Source organism: Anopheles darlingi, chromosome 2, assembly GCF_943734745.1.
Source record: "Anopheles darlingi chromosome 2, idAnoDarlMG_H_01, whole genome shotgun sequence".
Classification (NCBI taxonomy): Eukaryota; Metazoa; Arthropoda; class Insecta; order Diptera; family Culicidae; genus Anopheles; species Anopheles darlingi.
The window spans coordinates 36,706,903-36,729,593 of NC_064874.1; the positions used below are offsets into that span (position 1 = coordinate 36,706,903).

General features: G+C 48.2%; 4 protein-coding genes and 4 non-coding genes across 11 annotated transcripts in view; 4 read left to right on the forward strand and 4 right to left on the reverse strand.

Annotated features, from left to right (window-relative positions):
- Positions 1-1,164, forward strand: part of LOC125948628 (ras-related protein Rab-11A) — a 6,799-nt gene extending 5,635 nt beyond the window's left edge. For all 4 annotated transcript variants that reach the window (XM_049674881.1, XM_049674880.1, XM_049674883.1 and 1 more), the window contains exon 5: positions 1-1,164. This exon is cut by the window's left edge and continues 732 nt beyond it. The gene's annotated coding sequence lies outside the window, so the exon portion shown is untranslated.
- A 1,374-nt stretch (positions 1,165-2,538) lies between these two features.
- LOC125948537 (double-strand-break repair protein rad21 homolog) lies at positions 2,539-9,584 on the forward strand. The gene is made up of 6 exons (XM_049674725.1): positions 2,539-3,583; positions 3,657-3,944; positions 5,383-5,536; positions 5,611-6,986; positions 7,096-7,260; positions 7,346-9,584. Exons 1-6 carry the CDS (start codon positions 3,326-3,328, stop codon positions 7,469-7,471), a joined length of 2,367 nt encoding a protein of 788 aa, XP_049530682.1. The 5' UTR covers positions 2,539-3,325; the 3' UTR covers positions 7,472-9,584.
- Positions 9,585-9,762: 178 nt separating this feature from the next.
- Positions 9,763-9,833, forward strand: Trnag-gcc (transfer RNA glycine (anticodon GCC)). The gene has a single exon. It is a non-coding gene; the product is annotated as a tRNA-Gly (tRNA).
- A 320-nt stretch (positions 9,834-10,153) lies between these two features.
- Positions 10,154-10,224, reverse strand: Trnag-gcc (transfer RNA glycine (anticodon GCC)). Its single transcript has one exon. It is a non-coding gene; the product is annotated as a tRNA-Gly (tRNA).
- A 1,327-nt stretch (positions 10,225-11,551) lies between these two features.
- Positions 11,552-14,365, reverse strand: LOC125959206 (uncharacterized). Its single transcript, XM_049692017.1, has 2 exons — positions 14,140-14,365; positions 11,552-12,477 (listed from the first exon to the last, which is right to left on the reverse strand). Exons 1-2 carry the CDS (start codon positions 14,363-14,365, stop codon positions 11,552-11,554), a joined length of 1,152 nt encoding a protein of 383 aa, XP_049547974.1.
- On the reverse strand, positions 14,084-17,227 carry LOC125959207 (uncharacterized). Its single transcript, XM_049692018.1, has 2 exons — positions 15,032-17,227; positions 14,084-14,957 (listed from the first exon to the last, which is right to left on the reverse strand). Exons 1-2 carry the CDS (start codon positions 17,225-17,227, stop codon positions 14,910-14,912), a joined length of 2,244 nt encoding a protein of 747 aa, XP_049547975.1. The 3' UTR covers positions 14,084-14,909.
- A 4,075-nt stretch (positions 17,228-21,302) lies between these two features.
- Positions 21,303-21,373, reverse strand: Trnag-gcc (transfer RNA glycine (anticodon GCC)). Its single transcript has one exon. It is a non-coding gene; the product is annotated as a tRNA-Gly (tRNA).
- Positions 21,374-21,681: 308 nt separating this feature from the next.
- Trnag-gcc (transfer RNA glycine (anticodon GCC)) lies at positions 21,682-21,752 on the forward strand. Its single transcript has one exon. It is a non-coding gene; the product is annotated as a tRNA-Gly (tRNA).
- The last annotated feature ends 939 nt before the right edge of the window (positions 21,753-22,691 follow it).

Consider the following 22,691-nt stretch of genomic DNA (forward strand, 5'->3'; position numbering starts at 1 on the left):
ATGTGCTATATTTTTAATCATCTGTCGTCGCTGTGGATGCGAAAGACAAGTTATTGTGGCCTACACCGCCTATTCTCCTTCCTTCTTCCATTCCCTTGCCGCCCAAATCCATGTAACAGTAGCGTAGCAATAATTGTGAATTCGTGGCAACATTCAGCTCGCAACCGCACCACAGGTGGTTTAGTTTGCGGGGATATGATACAGAGAGACAGAGAAAGATGGTCGTTTGAATTGCACTTGAATACTTGTCCCCACTCATTATGAGCAGACAGCGGATGCGATCACGTTTTGATCGTTTTGCTGTGTCGACAACTAACGCTAAGAGAATACAGTTGCCGCTGATGTTTGCTTAATTCTTTGTTAAGAAGTTGATGTTATGCACAACAAATTCTGTCCCAGAGACGAAGAGAGAAAGAAAGATATTCACAAGTTAGTGGGCAATCATTGAAATATGTAGCTGTGGCGGGTAATCAATGTTGGCGCTGGTAAAGTGCAGAAGCAGCGCTAGTGATCATTTTTATCTCTCTTTAACGTAAAAGAGACATTTAAAGGCGTACACCATTGGTCGGAAATAAAATCATTGCTTTCGAGAAACCAATGAAGAATCGGGAGATACATCTATCCATACTGCAGCCCCCATAAAACTCATAGAAGAGCATAGCACATCCATTGCTTTTTCCAATATATTTTACTGGCAAATGTGGTGCCCTAGCCGTGCAATCCTTACGTCCGTTCTTCATATCAGATGCGTTCATCGTTCAAGTCCACAGGCTGTCATAATCGAGTTTCCGCCGATCCTCCCTTTATCATTCATGGTTCAGTGATTAATGTTGTGTTGAACCTTCATCATTCACATATGCTGGAATGACCCTTCCCTTGATGTCCTTCACATACAAATTCAGATATATATGCGCTTATCTTGAAGCAGTCTTGAATGGTCTGTTACGCCACAAGCTCTATGCAAAGAGGAAGCAGCGATCAGCTGAACGGCGCTATGTTTGTTGCTGGTAAACCTTTGTGCCGGGGCGCTCTTGAAATCAAAAGAAAATAATTAACTGAAATGTGTTTTAATATTAGGGAAGGAGTATCCTAAGATATTTGTTTGCCTTTTCTTTTACGTTCATTCGAAGTTCGAGCTAATAAAGAAGGAAAAGGAACATTTAACGAATCATCCCTGAACTGATTCTGTACGAGAAAAATAGCAGACTTTGCTTTCAGGTAATTCGAGATAGTGTTTAAGTGGTACGGTAGTGGTAAGTAGTAGAGGAGGAGCAGTCGGTAAACTATGTTGGCACGAGTAGCGTTGAGTAGCCAGGATCAGGGCTGTGTGAAATCGTAGTGCATGTTTTTTACATTCTTTACGCTTGCCAAGCACCCACCATCATCTCTTCAGAAAATTCATCCTGCAAAGGCTAAACAACGAATGCTTCAGAGAGAGGGACGTCTTTGGATTCTATCTTTTATCCATTATCAGTCTGATGCGATATCCTTCGCAAATAAGCATTCATGGCAGTGGGGAAACATGTGAATTGTGATTGCAAGTGCAACATGCTAGCTATGTGTAGTGTGCGCACATCATGGTGAAGTGAAGCCAGCAGTGGTGCTTGAGTTGAAGTTAAAATACTTGCTTACGCTACTGGCACTTCAGCGAACCAGCAGTAGTAACTATTTATATAGAGAAATGAAATAATGGCGGATTATTAACTATTATAAAAGAACAGAACAGCAAACAACAACAACCACAAAAACCCATGAAAAACCGTAATGATACGAAAGAGAACGTAAACTGATATATATGAACCCTTGTACACTTGCAATTACGGTATGAGAAGACTTCAAATTGACCTAAACACGTTAATGGTTGAGGAAAATGCAATAGAAACGCAAAAAAGCGACAGAAGAAGTAACGCAGATATAATGGTGCAAAGGAGAACATTTCCTGAAGATTCGGAAACGCAGTTACTGATGGAACAATCGATATCGAGAATCCGGAAACTATGTTGGTTAGAAATAAATAATAAAAAAGAAGAAAAAGAAACATTAATGTGGTATCATCATGAAAGTATAAATGAAAACGAGGAACAATTATAACAAAAAATGGAATGAATAAAAACTAAACAAATAACTTATGTTGCATTCTCATTTCATAGAGAAATACTAAAAAAGTGAAGAAATAAAATAAAAGCAGCATTTACTAACGACTCATTGTAATGGATAAAGGTGCTACTCAAACAAATAATATTCTCTAGGTCAAAGGAGATTTTAAATTATTTTCCTAGCTAAACTTTTCCTAGGTGATATATCCTGCGCTATTCAGAGTGATGAACGTTCTTTTCCGTTTGTTTTAAGAATATCTGGACGATGAATATTTCGGATCGCGTGTGACCCAGCCTTAAGTCCTATAAATCGTAGGCTTTACAAGCGGCATTGTAAAGTTGTTTGTGCAGCATTCGTTTGTCAGTTGGGCAATGATGGAAGCTCAGACCAACACTAGCAAGGAAGTGAAAGAAAATTTTTTATGGCTGCTGACGAATCCGGGTGTCGCTTGCTTGCGGGTGTTTGAGAAAAAACGCGAAAACGCACCGCGCGCGCACCGAATTGAGCGCCAATCAATCGTGATAGCTAGTGTTCGATGTAAAGTTATCGTTGCGAGTGTTATTCAACGGGACTAGCCTCGGCATTGGTGAAAATTGTGTTCTGAAAGTGTGGCGCGTTCATCGCGAAGAAAGTGGCTTTTTTTAACGCAGGCGGTTTGCCGTAGCGCGGGGTGCGTCGTTGAAAAATTAGGGCTTCACGCACACAGAGCACCGTGCGTGTACGTACACAAAACTTTTGCCTTCCTATAAAACGGTTCGTAATTTGTCCGCTATAATTCGTGTCCGTACACGCACCACTACCAACGGGGATTAGTGTGAGTGAGTGGGATCGCGTGTGTGTGTGCGTGTGTGTGTGTGTGTGTGTTATGTGTGTGTGCGGCTTGCTGCCGACCGTTGTGTATCATCCTGCGGCTTCGACTTTTTTAAATGTCATTCGGGATAAACACAATCCACCTCGAAGAGAAAGTCGCGCGCGCGCCAATCCTTGGTCGGAATCTTTGCTTGTGAACAATTTCCCACGGGATCCCTCTGCAAATGTGGCGCTTGTTGGAGGGCGCTGTTCCGCCGTTCACGACTAGGCGAGGAATGTAGGTTGCGAAACTGCTGGTTTTTTGTGGGAAAAAGTGTCGATTTTGAGGAAAGCATCGGAAAACCGTCGTTTATAATCGCGGTCAAAGCATCACCATCATCATCCAGCATCCAGCAGCAGAAACAGCGGAAACAGCATCATGTTTTACGCACACATCGTGCTGGCCAAGAAGGGCCCGCTGGCCAGAATCTGGCTGGCCGCCCATTGGGATAAGAAGATCACGAAGGCACACGTCTTCGAGACCAACATCGAGCAGAGCGTGGACGGAATCATGCAACCGAAGGTGAAGCTGGCCCTCCGCACCTCGGGTCATCTGCTGCTCGGTGTGGTACGCATCTACGCTCGAAAGGCCAAATATCTGCTGGCCGACTGTAATGAGGCGTTCGTCAAAATTAAGGTAATCTAGAGCATATGACGTGGCGTTGGCTTGGCTAAATGTGTATTAAATTGTAATATTTATTCCTTTTTAGATGGCCTTTCGGCCCGGTATGGTCGATCTGCCGGAAGAGCACCGGGAGGCGGCGGTGAATGCAATCACGCTACCGGAAGTGTTCCACGACTTCGATACACCGCTACCCGAGCTAAACGATGTTGACATCGAGGCTCATTTCTCCATCAATCAGTCCCGCGCCGATGAGATCACGATGCGCGAGGACTACGGCACACTGTCGCTTAACATTCACGACGACGGGTTCGGCGATATGGGATTCGACGATGCTCCCGATATGGTTCGCGATCGAATCGACGAAGAGATGGAGGTAGGTTTTGAGAGGCAAGGACAGGAACTTACTGCCTGTGCAGTTTGACCGCTTTCGCGCTCCCGTTGCGTTAGGTTGCTCTGATCGATCCTGAATGATATTTTGGTTTAGAAATGGAGTCCTTTTAAGTATTAAAGCACCGACATAGTGAACTCCATCCTTTTCCCTTTGCAAAATTGTTGTTTTCGGTTTCTCCAACCTATAATTTCGGTTTTTGTGGGCTTCTTCACTTAATTTTTCTGCTCCTCCGGTATTGCTAGTTTCGCTCAAGGGTGGCCCATTTTATCTCCTTTTCCCCATTCCTTGTTTCCGCCTTTGTCGTTGTCGTTTCGTTCGGTTTCGATGACACCCTCCGGGGATGCCTAATCACGCTGTACGTGTGCTTTCGCTATCCTTTCCATTTTTGTGGTTTTTCAAAACGCAAATGGGCCAATTTGTGTGGCTTCCGTATGTGCAAAGTTGGAACGTCGAGCACCAGAATCACACGACGACGCGACGGCCCGTGCCGGCCACCGTCGTCGTCCACGTCGTTCTGGTCGGACGTCGACGTCGGAGGATGAACACCAACGACGGGCGACGATGGACGCCGGGAGCGTTAACGGGGAGCAGTCGCCAAGCTCTTCCTGCCGACCCGACTCGTCTCCAGTCGCCCAGGCGAGTATCGCGAACGATACCGACGGTCGCTGGAACGAATATCTTGTAAGTACCGAGGACCGACCTTCGTTGGTGGTTTGCTCGGAGATGAAAGTATAAGCGAGACCGAAGTACCGTACGAAATTATATGCGAAAAACAAAACAAAAACTTCTAACCGGAATGATTACTAGCTGGTTTTTAGGTGAACGTCGCGCTTTCATACCGATCAGTCCCAGAGAGTCCGGTCCTGTATTGCTTTGATCTGCCGTATATGGCTATTTGTTTCGGTTACACTCCTATTGATTTTTCTTTTCAAATCACTTACCCAGTTCGAGAATTTACGGCTTTCATTGGGTCACTATCATTTGTATCTATGGCTTTCTTGGTTTATTTATTGTTCACTCATTTCAATGGTCAATGGTGTTTTCTCTTCTATTGTATGGTTGGCCTTTTTATGCGATCGCTTAGTTTTGCTTTAGGAGATTACAAACATCACTTTTGTACAAAATGTTCTGAGTCGTGTGTTCCGATGATCTAGGTTTGATGACGAGTAGATTTGATGATCAGAGAAGAAAGACCTAGTCCTTATTGCAGCTTCGTTCGTGCACATGATTCCTTGGTTTAAGTTTTTTTTAAAAATCTCATTACCATTGCCTCCATTTTGTTACGACTCCGTGTTGCGTGTTGGTATTCCTGCAATTAGTTCCGTGTAAATGCTGTGCAGCATTATCGTTTGAGAATGGATGCTCTCGGATTCAATATAACTGCTAAAGCTTATTGTTGGTGGCATTTGTTGGATTTTAGGATGATCTGTTTACGGACACAGTCACACGGCCACCAGACTTGGAGCAGGATAAGGAACCCATGCCTGGAACCTCGCGATCGTTACTTGATTCCATTGACCCGCATCATCCTCACGGCGACGATGACAACTTTGGGGACGAAGATTTTGGTGGCCGTAAGTGTGCAGCCCATTAGGTTGTTGAATGGGATGGACTTACGGATATTTACTTCTATTCCATCTTTACCCAGAACCGGCAGCAGGATTATTCGAGGGAGATATCTTTGCTGATGCACCACTTGCACCGGAACCGGTACTTCCTTCGGCCGTACCCCAGCGACAGGGTGACGAATCGGATGACGACGATGATGATCATTTCGATATGGCGGGAGCACCGTCACCGGCACCGAGCTCGGATAACTCGCGGCCTCCGTCGCCCATCATGGCCAATGCATTGCTGGACGGTGCAGCGCAGGCGCCCGGTACAAGTGGTAAAGATGCACCCCATCCGACGGCGAATGACGAGGATGGACGCGTTGATGATGGTCTGCCGGATCAAACGACGCTACTGAACAACGAGGAGGAGAGCTTTGCGTTGGCACCGGTCGATGCGACTGCACTCAAGGGTACTACCAAGTCGAAGCGGAAGCGTAAGCTGATTGTCGATGAGGTGAAGAACATATCGGGCGAGGAGATGAAGAGCCAGTTGGCGAACACGTCGGATATCGTGACGACGCTGGATCTAGCCCCTCCTACCAAACGGCTCATGTACTGGAAGGAAACGGGCGGTGTTGAGAAGCTATTTGCGTTGCCCGCTCGAGATATACCTGCCCGCTGTTTGTTCAAAAACTATCAACGCCATCTGACCTCGCGCTGGATCGGTATCGAGGACTTTTCCGTACTAGGACCGCTGGATGTGTTGGGATTGGAGTTGCCGGTAGAGCGTCCGGAATCACCTTCACCGCAGGGAGCAGGAGCAGTACCGACGACACCGGGCAAGCGAGGCCGGAAACGAAAGCAACCGGCGGAGCAGGCCTTCCTCGAACAATCGACAGGTAGTAGTGTTGACCAGATACGAAGCGGAGCACCGGAAATGGCACCACCAACACCGGTTTCAATGGATATGCATGACGATGGGCTAGCAGCGGCGGAAGCGTCAGCCTCTGCATCCTTCATGCCTCCTCCTGCTACACCTGGCTTGGGCAACCTAACGAGTCCTAGCCATCAGCAGTTGGCCCCGCCAACACCGGCTAGCTTTCCCGCCGTACCCCTTACTCCTGGCCAGCTCGATCATAGTGGTGGCCTTACACCGATGGGACTTGCGCACGGTGGACTCACACCCAGCGATCTCCATCACGGCGGCGGCCTCACACCAGCAGGTCTACATCATGGTGATCTTGGTGGCGGTATGACACCGCACGGCCTTGATCATGGTGGAATGACTCCTCATCATTCATCCTTGGAACACATCGATCAGATCCCCGCCCTGCCCGCCGATCAGGTATCCTCTATACTGAACGAGCCGGGCATGGAGGGTTTCTCCAACATGGGCTTCGATGGCAATACCTCGGAAGAGATCGCTAACGATTGGAATGGAGATTACGAATTTTCACCCTCGGTCGGACCGGTAAGTTTTGGCTCGCTCAATGTTTTGTTGGCATCGGATCTATTGTACTATTAGTACATCTCACCTTCTATGTTTCTTTCTTTCTCTCTGGTTTTTATTTTCTCTCAAGGCGCATCCGAACGATGAGCAGCAAGTGGATGAAACTATCGAACAGTTTGAGGAGCGCGTGCTTAACAAACGAGCGGCTCAGATGTTCCTCTCGGTCAAATCGCGTCTCCTGAAGGCCGATCACATCATGCTCTCCGAGATGACGCATCGCAACAACAAGAAACAGGTATCGGTGACGGTTGTGCCTGTGATGCAGAATAATATCGGCCCAATTTGCCTTGTCTAACATGCATTGCTGTCTATCATTGCAGGCCGCGCAAAAGTTCTATTCACTGTTGGTGCTAAAGAAGTTTAAGGCACTCGAAATCTCCCAGAAGCAACCGTTTGATGACATCACCGTCTCCCGAGGACCTATGTTTGATAATCCGAAGCTGTAAATTTACTTCTATGTTTACGAGTCGAGGAGATGGAAAAAGTATCGCACTGCGCGTGATCGTTTTTGATCCCGTAACAATTGTGTACAGTACTGTCTACATTAGTGTTTAGTGGTTACGAAGTAGAGCTCACGATGGGCTGCCCGCAAATGTGTGCTGCTCGGTGAAAGTTATTTCGCGCACATTCGGTTCGAGAATTCGCATTTATTTCGAAACACACATCTCTGTTGGTACTGACGTCCGGGGAGATGGCTGATATGAACAGAGATGATGCTTCAGGTTCGTCAGACAGCAGAAAAAGGCGGATGATTATGATTGTTGATAGTGTTTTATTATTTTTTTAATTTTATTTCCATTTTTGCTACCTTCCTGTTATGCTAGATGTTAATTAAAGTGTATTGATGTGTGTTCGAAGGAAGAGATAGAACGGTTTTTTCTGAATCGCGGGACAAGTTTCACCATTTGACGCGGCAACTCACCGTCGGCAATACTTGAGTAGCTTTACGCATCATCACCGAGTGGTTGGGATCTTGAGTTGACATTTTACTTTTTCATTGTAGTGTAATTATTTTAATCTCATTCATTTAAGGTAGATCACTTAAGTCACGTCGTTACGCACGCGACGCGTGTAAACGGTATCAGTGATGTGAAAACAGGACTTATCTTCTTCAGACACTTCTACTTTGTGCTACTCAATGAAGGCATTATATTATGTATTCGCTAGTAGATGAAGCGCATATTCAACGTTCAAAGTATGTGTTATCTTTTGGCAATGTCATTCTTAGCCACAGGAGCTGAAAAAAAACTGTGGGATGTGACACGGAAAGTCTGACGACTAATACAATGAATCCATAGATTGAAGATCATTCTGCGGTGTTTAATATATCCCGGTAATGGTACTCTATCTATGTTAACCTAGTTGTATTGATCGCTAAATGTTGGAAACATTAGGCCGGTGCCGTTTGTCACAACGAATTGAATGTCAGTCATGTCAGTATTTACAGTTTGTGTTCCAAATTTGTCGATGAGGCGGCATGTCATATCTAGCGTGCAATGTACACAGACTAGCTTTTAATATGCTGCCTTGGCTCCTTGTTCTTATGAATAAGTCAGCGAAGAATTAGTAATATCCTAATAATTTGTTGTATGGATTTCGTTCAACATTGTATTTCAGATGGTTTCATTTGCCCTAATATGGACCAATTGTTCCAAAACAGACTTGTGAAACAGTTTTTGATGTTTGGCAGATAATTGTTGTTGTGTAATAGATAGAAAGTCCGATGGTTATCCAAATTTCTGTCGCTGAACCATACACACGTGTTCCGTCGCGTAGGACCCTTCTCCTTATCCTTGTGTTTGCTGTTTGTTCCTTGTTCCCCCTGATTCCTTGTGCATACACGGTTTTAGTCTTTAAATTAGCTTAATCCATAGCGGCACGATTTTAAAGACAGCATGCACAGTGCTGCTAGTAACATTCAGTTGGAATTTTATTGGGTTTGCATGCATTTCTTTCAACGACTCCATGTTGGATACGAGGCTGAACGTTTTTTAACAGGCTCGACGAAAGAATGAAGAGACTTTCGTAATTCTCGTAGCATGCTGTCTCTGTAAACTATAGCTAAGACGTAGTACGAAGGAAGAAGCCACACGTTAGGCGTGGCATAACAGTAGTAAAACCTGGTAGTGCATAGAGGTTGTGTGTATATGCAGTAGCAAGAGAGCACTGATATAAGTGTAATGAAAAGTAGATGAAGGGATGCAAAGGAAGATAGAAACAAACAGAAACTTATAAATTTGAAAGAAATTTATACAAAAAAGTTGACAAATAAAGAATATCTTGCAAGGACACTTTGATCAAACGACATCAATTGGAGTATCACCATATTTGCATCTGGATCACCCTGATGAATGAGAAGCGTGAGAGGCTTGGTGCTAGATCCAGCGTTTGCGTGCGAGTTCATCTCCGATCGGATTTTCGGTAAGCTTGATAATTGATGTTCCGGATTATAATTATACTAATTCTGGTACTAGCGGGCAAGAGTCTCGTGTGCGAAACAATCCAGGAATATAGTTTGAATCGCACGATCGTTAATGATGTTGAGTAATACCTTTTTTGGACTTTTCACAAATTTTCGACGTGTTTAAAAGAGTGATGGGTAGAATTATGAGGACAGCTTGGTATTTGAATACACTGACAATGAAGATTCAAAACGTATGTATAGTCATGATAATATGAGAGGAGAAGCAAGATGAGCATAACGATCAGAAAGGAAAATTATGACATATCCTGCTAAGCATCGGTGGTTCAGTGGTAGAATGCTCGCCTGCCACGCGGGCGGCCCGGGTTCGATTCCCGGCCGATGCAAAACTAGTTTAATTCCTTTTTACGTTTGGGTTTTTATTTTCACTCTTCCTTACCAAAACTTTTAACTCTCGCAAGCAGGGTAGAGTTACAAAGTGATAAAAATGTCTCCTAATTACTTTCCCACATTTTCAGCACTTTATGCTGTCGGCTCCATGATTTACAGTCATCCGGTTTATCATAAACCTGTTATTGTGTGCTTTAAAATAACCGTTAAGTTTTTTTTGTTGATATATTACGGGCGGGGCCGTATTTCATCTGTTTAGTAGTGATGAGTCAGTGAAAAAAGCAACCCTTTTATTAAAATATAAGAATATCGAATGTGCATCGGCCGGGAATCGAACCCGGGCCGCCCGCGTGGCAGGCGAGCATTCTACCACTGAACCACCGATGCTTGTTGGAAGCCGCACACTAATTTTAAAAGCCCACCACCCACTGCCAACACACATTTGTCGCTTATCTATTGTTCTTATCTCTCGCACTCTCTGGTTACACTCCAAAAGTAGCCATCATTACGAGGCACTAATTTAAGAATCTTCAACAAACCGTAGTCAACTTCTCGCCAACGTAATTTATGGGGAAGCTACCGTTAATGGTCATACATTTCATTTTCACTACCACTAAATTAGTCACATAAAGCGTACTAGCACCCGGCACGTTGCTTCCCAAGGTTAGGCCAGCAAACAATGATTGCAAAAAACTCATCCCTTACTTCTCCCCCCGCAATAACTTCCACGATTATCGGATACGTGCATGCACTGGTGGGCCCCATAATTACAACTCGAAACGTGTACAAAATCCGGCTGATAGAGAGCGAAGCGTGCATGCGTGTAGGTATGTCACATAGATGGTAGGGAGTTTTTCGCCTAATTTTCCGCCATCACCACTCCTCGTTTTGGTTGTATGGTGGTAGTAGTGCAGGAAGAAACTCAATTATTGACAAAAGCGCACTTAGTTCAACAAAAGCTATTGTAGGACCAGATTGCGATACTGTTGAACGTACGAGCAGAACTATTGGTTCTTGTTTGAATCAAGGGAACGCACGCATCCCAAAATAGCAGTATTGTTTGATTTTTTGCAAAAACAAAATGTGCCACGAGAGTCTGCACGAGACGACGCATGTTGGCCGCTTAGTTTTCATGTACATTCGACACAATTGTCGGTCATTAGCCGAAAACAAACAGTTTACCGCCGTGTTGTGAAATGCAAACAGACCGCCGCGGTTTTCAGCTTTTTGAAGTCGCTTTATTTTTCCTCGAGCAGACTCAAAACTTGTCTGCCTTCCGTGGCGGTTATCTTTTTTCACTCGTTTATCGCCTTTCGCTTTCTTTCTCCTGGTTGCTTTTCGCCTTCTTTCTCAGTTGCCGCTTGCTAGCTCACTTGCGTGCAGGCTCGCACGCAAGTGAGCTACGGGTGGCTGCTCGTGGGCCCTACCGATAGCCGCTGCTATCGGTAACACTCCCCCCAGTACGGTCGTCCTAACTGACGTCTCGTACTTCGGCCCAAGAGCAGCCGCCTGTCCTGTCATGTGTATGTTTACTTTCCGTTTACCGGCACGTGCCGGTTCTTTGGATTCTCCTATCAACTGTGTCGCCTTTCAGCTTCTATCTATCAATCCCACATCCAGATCGTAAGGTCCCTTTCCACCCTGCTTTAACTAATCTGTCTTTGTTTTAGGGTCGCTTTCCCCGGTGTTATTCCGGCCTATCTCTGTAGCCTTGCTAGCACCCCGGCGCATCCCGTATCACTCCTTCCCCTGACTCTTGGCGTATCACGTCTAGCACGGCGAGCTTCGTGACTGGCCGTACGTAAGTGCTGTTCGCCGTCCTGACCCTTGCGGATCGAACCTGACCGTCCTGCTTGCTGGCGAAAACTTGCTCTACCACGCCCTTTGGCCAGGAGTTTCTGGGTAGCCTGGGATCGACGATGACTACCACGTCTCCTGTCTTGATGGGTTCGTTATATCGGTGCCACTTTGTTCGTCGTGTGATCTCTGGCAGGTAGTCGGTCACCCACCGCCTCCAGAATCTGTTGGCCAACGCTTGTGATGTTCGCCAGTTCTGCCGCAGAAGGCTGCCGCTGTCGTCCAACTCGCCCGGCTGCTTCATGCCATTCGACGAACCCAACAGGAAGTGGTTCGGTGTTAGGGCCGGGGCCGAGTCGTCGTCTACCGGCACGTGTGTGAGGGGCCGCGCGTTCATAATGCTCTCGACCTCGACCAGCAGGCTGCGCAGCACTTCGTCGTTCAAACGCTTGGCTGAGCTCGCAGCAACGATGTTCTCCTTCACCGTCCGGATCAGGCGCTCCCAGCTGCCTCCCATGTGGGAGGCTTGTGGCGGGTTGAACTCCCACCGTATCCCGCGTTGACTGCACTCTTTTGTGATATCGACGTGGTCGATCAGCTCCGGGTTGCGTTGCAGTTCCCTCTGCGCACCGACGAAGTTGGTTCCTCGATCACAGAATATTGTGAGCGGGGTCCCTCTGCGCGCAATTAGATTCCGCAGACCCATGATGCATGAGCTGGTGGTCAGCGAGTGAACCAGCTCGATATGGACCGCCCGCACTGTGAGGCACGTAGCCAGCATGCCCCACCGCTTTTCCACTCGCCTTCCCACGGCTACTTCGATTGGGCCAAAGTAATCAAGTCCTACGTATGTGAATGGCCGTACATAGGCCGCAAGACGCGCCGGGGGCAGGTCAGCCATGATGGGAGCCTTCGGTTCTGCAGCCGCATTCTTACACCACTGGCAGTTCCTCCGCACTCTAGCGTAACAGGACCGGAGGTGAGGAATGTGGTAGAGCTGGCGCACCTCGTTGATCACTGTCTCGTGGTTTCGATGATGAAACCTCTCATGAAACTTTCGCACTATCAGCTCCGTGACCGGATGACGCCGTGGTAGAATTACCGGCCTCTTCGCGTCTTCTGTTGCGTAGTGACATGCAGCGATCCTCGTTCGCATGCGTAGGATTCCGCACTCATCCAGGTACGGACTCAGCGAATGGATCGGGCTCTGTTTTGGTATCACGGTCGTAAGCCTAGTTGACGTCTTGGCGTTCTTCAGCAGGTCGATTTCCGCGGGGAACGCCTCCCTTTGTGCCTGGCTGATTATAACCCGTTGCGCCTTGCTCCTTTCCTCTGCTGTTATAGGGCCTGACGATCCGACTCTTTGGGTGCTACTAGCCCTGCAGTTGTGGACAAAGCGCAATACCCTTCCGGTTACCACGAGCACCTTTGCCCAGTCCGAGAATCTCGTCACGTCGACCACGGGCTGTTGTATTGACGGAGCGTCAGGCGAGTGATGGCCGGCGAAAGCTGGCCTCAGCTCCGATCCTGTGACCGGCTTTTCCGCCGGTTGTGCGGGCCACGTCTTGACGGATTCCCACAGGAACTGAGGGCCCCGGAACCACCGGCTTGTGGCGGCGAGATCGGGCATCCTGCTCCATTTGGTTGCGTCGTCTGCCGGGTTGAGCTTTGTGGGTACCCATCGCCACTCCCGGCATTTGGACGTTTTAAGAATCTCCACGACTCGGTGCCCGACGTGCTGGCTGTACCGGCGACTGTCGGAGTTGAGCCACCCCAGTACGTTACGGGAGTCGGTCCAGAAGAATCTGCTTGATGATTCGGCTTTTGATCCGCCGTCCTCACTTTCCTCTTCAACCAGACGGAGGGCGACTTCCACCGACCGGCAGAGCCGTGCTCCCAAAACTGCTGCTTCCAGCTCCATTCGTGGAATCGAAGTAAATCTCAGTGGCGCAACTCTTGTCTTGGCAGCTACTAGACAGCAGTGTACTGCTCCTCCCGTGGCGTGCCGGATGTAGCAGGCCGCGGCAGCTCCGTTCTCACTTGCATCCACAAAGGTGTGCAGCTCTATTTCGTCTTTCCTTGTCAGGGCGGATGTGCCGTACCACCGGGGAATTCGTACCTTTTCCACCTCTGGGAGAGCCTTCAGCCATGTTTTCCAGCTAGTGAATGAATCGCTGTCTATCGGTTCGTCCCATTGAACCCCGGATCGCCAAATCTTCTGCAGCAGGATCTTTAAGTATGCCAGGAAATTTGCGAGTAGGCCCAACGGGTCGAACATCGCCATGAGCACGCTTAAGACCTCCCGCTTTGTAGGGCACCGCGTTCCCTGCCACAGATCGCAAGAGTGCTTGTTCCTTCCGATCCGGTAAGTGAAGGTGTCGGCCGCGGTGTCCCACCACATTCCCAGCACCTTCTCTGTGTGTACGGTGTGCGTACACTCTATGTGCTTTTCTTCAGGTTCTCCGTGTAGGGCGCTTAACACCTGGGGCGAGTTGCTAATCCAACCGCGAATCTCGAACCCTCCCTCGCGGTGTACGTGCGCGACGTCCAGGGCTAGTTGTATGGCCTCCTCCTCGCGATCGACGCTCACCAGCATGTCGTCGACATAGTGTGCGTGGATGATAGCCTTAACGGCATTAGGGTGGGTTTCTGCGAACCGCTGGGCGTTGATGTTCTTCACGTATTGAGCGGTGCTGGGCGAGCAGCGGGCACCGAACGTCATCACCTGCATCGCGTAGGTCTCCACCTCACCGTGTTCGTTTTCCCATAAGAAACATTGGCTTGACTGATCTTCGGGACGTATCCGCACTTGATGGAACATCTCACGGATGTCCCCCGTTACCCCGATCCTTCCTTCCCGGAAACGGATCAGAATCTCGAACAGGCTAGAGAGCAGGTCGGGCCCCGTTAGCAACGCTGAGTTTAGGGAGGTTCCCCGCACCTCTGCTGCCGCGTCCCAGACGAGTCGAACTTTCCCGGGTTTATTCGGATTTGTCACCACAAAGATAGGAAGGTACCACCGTCTCGGCTCGTCTTGCTGCTCCTCGCTAACACTTAATTTCCTTATGTATCGTTTCTCTTCATACTCCTTTATTTTCTCTTTCAAGGTGCGTGCGAACTCCGGACTTCTCTTCATTCTCCTCTGTAGTTGTTGGAAACGTTGTAGCGCCATCGGGCGGCTGTTGGGCAAGGTTCCGTCGTCCTCTCGCCAAAGTAGGCCGGTTTCGTATCGGTCACCCACCAGCCTGGTGCGGGCCGTTAGCAGCTCCAGACACCTAGCGTCCTCCGTTGTCGTCACTCTTGTGGCTTTCGTTACTCCGAGACTGTCAAGGGAGAAGTACGTATTAAGCGCTTGGTGTATCTCTTCGTCGGTCGTGCTGCTGTCGCTACTACGCACCTGGACGGCTGCTACGTTATGCACCTTGTCAGCGCCCCCGCAAACGGTCCACCCCAGGCGGGATTTAACGGCTACCGGGTCGTTCGCTGTGCCCTCTCGACATTTCAGTACCAGCCCTACTTGTAGGTGCCCAATCCCGATGAGGAGTTTGGGGCGCTCGTTCGTGTACGGTTCCAGTCGCACGCCCCGCAGGTGCCGGTATTTTGATTGTAGAACTTCGCTGTCGAGGGTCTGCGCTGGTAGTTCCAGCTTCTGTACGGTCTTCACTCCGGACAGAGTGTACTGGTGACCCTGTGGCGTTCCCGAGATCTTTAGGGTCACGACGCGTGATCTCTTCTCCACGCGAGTAATCCCTCCCGTCCATTGCAGATGTAATGGCTGGTTGGGCCCGTCTAGGCCGAGCTCGTCCGCGAGGTCCTCCTCCACCAACGTGAAAGACGACCCTTCGTCCACGAATGCCATCGCCTTGATGGTGCTGGTCCGACCGTGGAGAATAACCGAGTGGTATCGAAATTGGGGGCAGGCGTCGCTAGCCTCACAGTGTTTGTCGATCTGGATACAGTGCACTGCACCTGGCTTTGCCCCAGCTGCTGATGGCTCGTGCACGGTATTTATTGTGGTCGATGGCCCGCGATGCAGTAAGGCGTGATGTTTGCCCGTGCATCCCTCGCTGCCACATGGCCTGGCTCCACATGCTCCCTTATGACGACGCAGACAGACAAAGCACAAGTGACCCTCCCTGGCGACCTCCCAGCGCTTCGTCGTGTCCATGTTAATGAACCGGCTGCACCGCTCCACCGCGCGGCACTCTCCTCCGCAGCCCGCACACATACTTGCCGACGGACTGGGCGTGCTGCTTTGTAGGGCCGTTCCGGGTGCCTGGTGTGCAGCCCGGCTCTCTGTCCTAGTCTCCGGCAGTGGACCCTGGCGTTGTGCCCAGGAAAGGCGGCTGAAAGTTTCTGCCGTCGCGTACAACCATTGGCTGAACGTAGCGAGGTCCGGCACCTCCTCAGGCGTCTGCATCGCCCACATCTGCTGCACCGAGACTGGTAGCTTCCCCAACAGCTGGTACAGTAGGGAGCTGTTGAAGCAGTGCTCCGGGGCACCGCAAATCTCTATGGTCGCTGCACAGTTCTGCACCGCGACCGCAAAATCGGTGAGCTGGTCCCATTGCCCTTCACGAACCGACGGTAACTGGCTCATCCGCTCGGTCAAAGACTGCACGATGCGCAGGGGTTGACCGAATCGCATCTTCAGTGTCGCGATCACCCTGCCCACGTTGTTCGGGTGCAATAGGAGGGACTTAACCGTCTCGTACGCCTTGCCGCGTAAACACCTTTCCAGCCGTATTATATTTTCGTCCGCCGTGAAGCCACACATCCTCGTGCTTCGGTTGAAGTTCGACAGGAAGTTTGGCCACTGTTCCGGATCACCGCTGAACGCTGGTAGCTCCTTTGGGACGGCGTGCCTCGCCGCGACCTGTGACCTGGACAGTTGGAATTCGCCCATTGAATCGCCCCAACTGTCGCCGAATTCTGGGTCATTGACCGTGCGGATCGCGGTCGAGCTGGCCGGTAGACGACGTTCCGGCTCGGCTAGGCTATCCCGTGGGTTTGGGCGGTAACCGTGGCAGTTAGGCTGTTCCGGATCACCGCATTCTTGGTGCCGTGCTGCATTGCCGCCCCAGTTCTCCTCTCGATCGCTCATATCGGCTCCCGTCGAGCCGGACACGGAGAAGTCGCCTCGTAGAAGCGCCTGTCGACGCTCTTCGACCTCACTACTCCACCTCTGAAACTCCAATTGCTTATCCTGGAACTCTTTCTCCCGCTGTTGGCGCTCTTTCTCCAAGCGTTCCAGCGCCAGCAGCTTCCTCTCATTCGCCTCACGTTGAAGTGTGCTCGTCGAGCCTCTCACGCTCAGCAAGAGCTTCGGCGCGGTTTCCTTCGGCGCGCTCAGCGATGGCCGCGGGTGCGACGACGATGGGTTCAACGCACCGTGCTGACCTGCGCTGGTGCCGGGCTGATCGTCCTGTGGCGGCGTCTTCGTCTTGGTTCCCTTCCGACGGGCTCCTCTTTGGCCTTTCGGCGCCTTGACTGCGGGTGCTGAGGTCCTTCCCGACGGCGGCGTCACTACGTTCGCCTTCTCACTTGCACCGGCCTTCACTGCGCTGTCCGCCAAATCGTTGCTTCCCCCCATCATGCTTGCACTGCACTTTTCGCGCGCGAAACCTTACCGATCGAACACCAATCGAACACCAATCACTGGAATCAGTTGAAATCACGCGCTTGGACGCAGTAGGCTTCGAATACAAGTTTTGAGTGTTGTGAAATGCAAACAGACCGCCGCGGTTTTCAGCTTTTTGAAGTCGCTTTATTTTTCCTCGAGCAGACTCAAAACTTGTCTGCCTTCCGTGGCGGTTATCTTTTTTCACTCGTTTATCGCCTTTCGCTTTCTTTCTCCTGGTTGCTTTTCGCCTTCTTTCTCAGTTGCCGCTTGCTAGCTCACTTGCGTGCAGGCTCGCACGCAAGTGAGCTACGGGTGGCTGCTCGTGGGCCCTACCGATAGCCGCTGCTATCGGTAACACGCCGTTTAAATTTGTCATTTTCTGACCCAAAAGCTGTCACAATACACGCAAAACACAACAGAAGCCAAATCATAAGCCTCATTCGCTGCCCCAAGTGGCATCAGTTATTGGCCTAATTTGCATTTTTCATTTTCATTTGTCAAAATGTATTCAAATGACAGGCGCTTGCACACTGACGTCGTTCTATGACCATTCCGCCCACCGTTTCATCTTCCCTTTCAACATAACAGAGACTTACGCCATTAGCAATCAACCACGACATCACGTGCCACTGCCACTCTCTGTTCTGGCCAGTCGTACAATGGGAGATGGGGATTCGTGGAGAAACGGCAAGGGGAGAAGGGGAAGTTAGAACGATAAGCGGATGATCATTCTTCCGGTGACTACCGGTGACCAACAGTCCGCACGGAAACGAACGCGAGCGAGCCAAATCGATCAACTTTGCGCGATTCACTGCGTGGTGGTGTGCGCATCCAAGCTGGCGGTGAAGCGCTTTTGCCCGACGGTGCGCCTTGAAGACCCGACTAACAGTAAGTGGAGCCAATTCTGGACGAAAAATTGAATTAGCCTAATCGCCACGATGACACAAGGATGCCGCACGTACAGTTGGAGGCCATTTTATACTTACTCCCTCAAATTGCTTCCCGTGATTCAGATAACGTTTAGGATCAGCAAATTAATGATCTCGTGTGCGATCGGCAAAGACTGGGCCGCTTGTTCGAGGGTCCAATTCAACACACGATTTGTACACTACAACACGTTCGCTAAGACTGCACGGTGCCACGGTCATAACTCAACTAAATTCGCGCCTCCATCACCGAGGGCAGATTGGCGCATTAGGGATTTATCAATTGAGGAAAACTGACCAACCCCGGGACCACGTCCAAATTGTGGGGGGGATTGGAGTTAGTGGATGATAAATGCACGAACACGAACACACCTGCATACACGAAGTAACCGATGGACCGCGCGATATGAACGGAATGAGTAGCGATCCAGAGAGGATTGTCATTTCAACCTGTGCTGTGCTGTCGTGGTTGTTACTATTGTCAACGCGAATCGTGCCCTTCCAGCATCGCTGGATCGCGACACCGTCGTCTATTTGCTCGTCCCCGAGTGGTGATCGCGCTCAACGAACATGCGATCGGAGACGAATTCGCGCGCAAACGCTGGACCGCCCACGGTTACTCACGCTCGCAAACTGAAACCTCTCGAGCGAGCCATGCATTGTTTGCTCATACGCGATATGCGCAATGTATGTCACAGTCTGTAGTAGACGGATCTCGCAGGCTCCACGATTAGTCGCTATGCTATGCGCGTGTCGATCGATTGCTGGTTCGGACGCGCTCTAAAATAGTAGATCCATTTTGTTCACCATACTACCACGGAACAAGCGATTCCATCGAAAACAATAGGAACTCGATTCATTTAGCTCAAAGAGTCTCACGGTCTTCCAAATCGTTACTAGTATGCATCTAGCAAGTTGCAGGCGAGAAGATGTTAGCCCTTATTCTATTGACACACGTGTATGACTGAGAAAATAAACTGTACCTGAGATTGGCCAGCCGGGCCAGAAGGAGGATGTGAATCCACGCGGACCTGCCGAAAACACAGCTGTTTTCTACCCATAAGGGAACTTGCTGGCGGTTGATAAGCTGGAGCTTAAGGATACAGATGAGCATGCAATTAAAGCAGTGACATATGGCGGGAGACTGTGCAGCGTGATGAGGTGAAGATCGGTTGATCGGTATGCACCCTGGAAAGCAAACCGCACACTCCAAGGAAGCTGGAGCGAACAAATGCAGATGCCTAGGCCACCGGGCTAGAGAATGCACGGGCCTAGACAGGTTGAACGAGTTTCGTAATTCTGGCGTAGGGATACACCCAAAATGCACTGCACCGAAAGACTTAGGTGTTGCAAGGACAAACATGCAAATTGATCAGGAGAATTGGGCGGAGTAAGCTTGAAAACGAACCGCTAACGAATTCAGCAAGTTTAAAAACTAAAACCATAATCCAACAGCAAACACGAAGATAAGGAGAAAGGTGTTATGCGACGGCACATGCACATAGACGATTCAGCGATGGGAATTTGGATTGCCATCGGACTATCTATTTATTACGGAATGATAAGTATCTTTCAAGCATCAAAAAGTGTTTCACACGTCCTTTTTTGGCGGAACATGGGTCTAAATTAATACCAATGCGACCATTTGAAATTCAATGTTCAACTATATCATGAGTAAATACAAACTCATTTAAAAAATTATCAGCATATTGCTAAATCGTCGCTGACTTATTCGTAATGTTGTCTTCAACCAACAGTTTTACTGCAACAAGCCGGCCTATTTTTTGTCACACTCTATTGTTATTTTTGTTACACAGCTTTTAAACGTGATTAGCCTAATCTTGAATTTTTATTGCTTCGAATTTAAATCATAATATCTTTACTCTTAGATTGAATGGCACATAGTAACTAGTACTGGCGCATAGATCTTTAGCGCATAGATCTTTAATGCTGTCTGCAATAGAAAAAGTGAACAAGAGAGATAGGAGAAAGAGAGTCTTTTATTATAATGCGTCTTCATTATCCTCGAGAGACCAAACGACCGTTCGACCGAGGAACAAAACTCCTAATTTCTGTTCGTGTCGTTTGCAATCTCTTCCGAAATTATTTCCATCGATGCCTATTTTGGACAAACTTCTTTTCTTCCCTTGTTCATTCAATATAGAGAGAAAAAAGAAGAAATGATCAATGATGCGGGGTCATACCACCATGGTCAAGATCATACCACCCCCCAGGTCACTGTGACGCAACACAGCTGGAGTGAGGCCCGTATGGGAGAACCCTTGGCCACCACCATGATCAAGCGTGGGCTTTCAGTTGGCAAGTATCATACAGCCTCCTTTCATAGTGACGATGAAATAATCCTTGACCTGCTGTCAAGATAAATAGAAAGCATAAATGCGAATTTCGAAGTTGCTTGTTCAAAATGGGACTTGCTTTTCGGTGTCTATGTGAAGGAGAAGGTGTTGTAGTCCCTGACCAATTGTCAAATTAAACAATAAGCAGAAGGGTGTTAGTAGAATGGTGCATGTAACCTTGATTGTAGATGAAATGTAAAACATGTTAAACCCGATTGTTTCAGGACAAGATGTCGATGTGTTTTTAAATACATTATGGCATGTTGTATTCAATAAAAGCCGATGAAATGCTTGCAACTATCATCAATGGGAAGCCATTGGCAGTGTTGTACTACTGTATCAAGTAGTTCTTGTCAGAATACTAGCTTGTTGGAAAAGGCCGTGCATCCTTCCTCATCACACGCCTTGTGAAATTGATATGCTCTACATGTATTTTATGGAAGGATGTTTGCTTAACTGACATCATTTTTACATGGACATGTTTCAAACTCAATGCTGATACTCATAATCTAATGCTCCAAGCACCGTTTCTTCTAGTTAACCACAAACATTAAGGTGCTTCTTCTCTAACTAAACGAATGCGGAAGAACTTTTCCACTACATAAACGTCTATCGATCTTACACGGTGCTTGTAGATTAAATGATCAACTAAAACCCCTATAGTGCTTGGCTGAAATTGTGTCCTTTGAGATTAATGCAATTCTTACTCCGTTAGTATCGAAGAATCAAAAAAGTAACCTCCTTTAAAAGAGAAGATGCAATTGCATCGGCCGGGAATCGAACCCGGGCCGCCCGCGTGGCAGGCGAGCATTCTACCACTGAACCACCGATGCTTGTTGCAAGCCACCCACCAATTTTCAAACCGGACGACCCAATCGCCAATGTGTTTGTGCCGGGTACTAGTACGTTTTATGTGACTAATTTAGTGGTAATGAAAATGAAATGTATAATCATTAACGGTAGGTTCCCCATAAATTACGTTTGGCGACTACGGTTTGTTGAAGATTCTCAAATTAGTGTCTCGTAATGTTGGCTACTTTTGGAGTGTAACCAGAGAGTGCAAGAGATAAGAATAGAAAAGAGACAATGTGTGTTGGCAGTAGGTGGTCCGGTTTGAAAATTGGTGTGCGGCTTCCAACAAGCATCGGTGGTTCAGTGGTAGAATGCTCGCCTGCCACGCGGGCGGCCCGGGTTCGATTCCCGGCCGATGCAATTGCATCTTCTCTTTTAAAGGAGGTTACTTTTTTGATTCTTCGATACTAACGGAGTAAGAATTGCATTAATCTCAAAGGACACAATTTCAGCCAAGCACTATAGGGGTTTTAGTTGATCATTTAATCTACAAGCACCGTGTAAGATCGATAGACGTTTATGTAGTGGAAAAGTTCTTCCGCATTCGTTTAGTTAGAGAAGAAGCACCTTAATGTTTGTGGTTAACTAGAAGAAACGGTGCTTGGAGCATTAGATTATGAGTATCAGCATTGAGTTTGAAACATGTCCATGTAAAAATGATGTCAGTTAAGCAAACATCCTTCCATAAAATACATGTAGAGCATATCAATTTCACAAGGCGTGTGATGAGGAAGGATGCACGGCCTTTTCCAACAAGCTAGTATTCTGACAAGAACTACTTGATACAGTAGTACAACACTGCCAATGGCTTCCCATTGATGATAGTTGCAAGCATTTCATCGGCTTTTATTGAATACAACATGCCATAATGTATTTAAAAACACATCGACATCTTGTCCTGAAACAATCGGGTTTAACATGTTTTACATTTCATCTACAATCAAGGTTACATGCACCATTCTACTAACACCCTTCTGCTTATTGTTTAATTTGACAATTGGTCAGGGACTACAACACCTTCTCCTTCACATAGACACCGAAAAGCAAGTCCCATTTTGAACAAGCAACTTCGAAATTCGCATTTATGCTTTCTATTTATCTTGACAGCAGGTCAAGGATTATTTCATCGTCACTATGAAAGGAGGCTGTATGATACTTGCCAACTGAAAGCCCACGCTTGATCATGGTGGTGGCCAAGGGTTCTCCCATACGGGCCTCACTCCAGCTGTGTTGCGTCACAGTGACCTGGGGGGTGGTATGATCTTGACCATGGTGGTATGACCCCGCATCATTGATCAT

Coding starts and splice junctions, on each gene's coding strand:
- LOC125959206 (XM_049692017.1), bottom strand. CDS start 14,365: ATGCAGGTGATGACGTTCGGTGCCCGCTGCTCGCCCAGCACCGCTCAA. Junction 12,478..14,139: donor GGGAGGGTTCGAGATTCGCG/GTTGGATTAGCA, acceptor TCACATACGTAG/GACTTGATTACTTTGGCCCA.
- LOC125948537 (XM_049674725.1), top strand. CDS start 3,326: ATGTTTTACGCACACATCGTGCTGGCCAAGAAGGGCCCGCTGGCCAGA. Junction 3,584..3,656: donor AGGCGTTCGTCAAAATTAAG/GTAATCTAGAGC, acceptor ATTCCTTTTTAG/ATGGCCTTTCGGCCCGGTAT. Junction 6,987..7,095: donor TTTCACCCTCGGTCGGACCG/GTAAGTTTTGGC, acceptor TTTTCTCTCAAG/GCGCATCCGAACGATGAGCA.
- LOC125959207 (XM_049692018.1), bottom strand. CDS start 17,227: ATGGGGGGAAGCAACGATTTGGCGGACAGCGCAGTGAAGGCCGGTGCA. Junction 14,958..15,031: donor ATAACGTAGCAGCCGTCCAG/GTGCGTAGTAGC, acceptor CTCCCTTGACAG/TCTCGGAGTAACGAAAGCCA.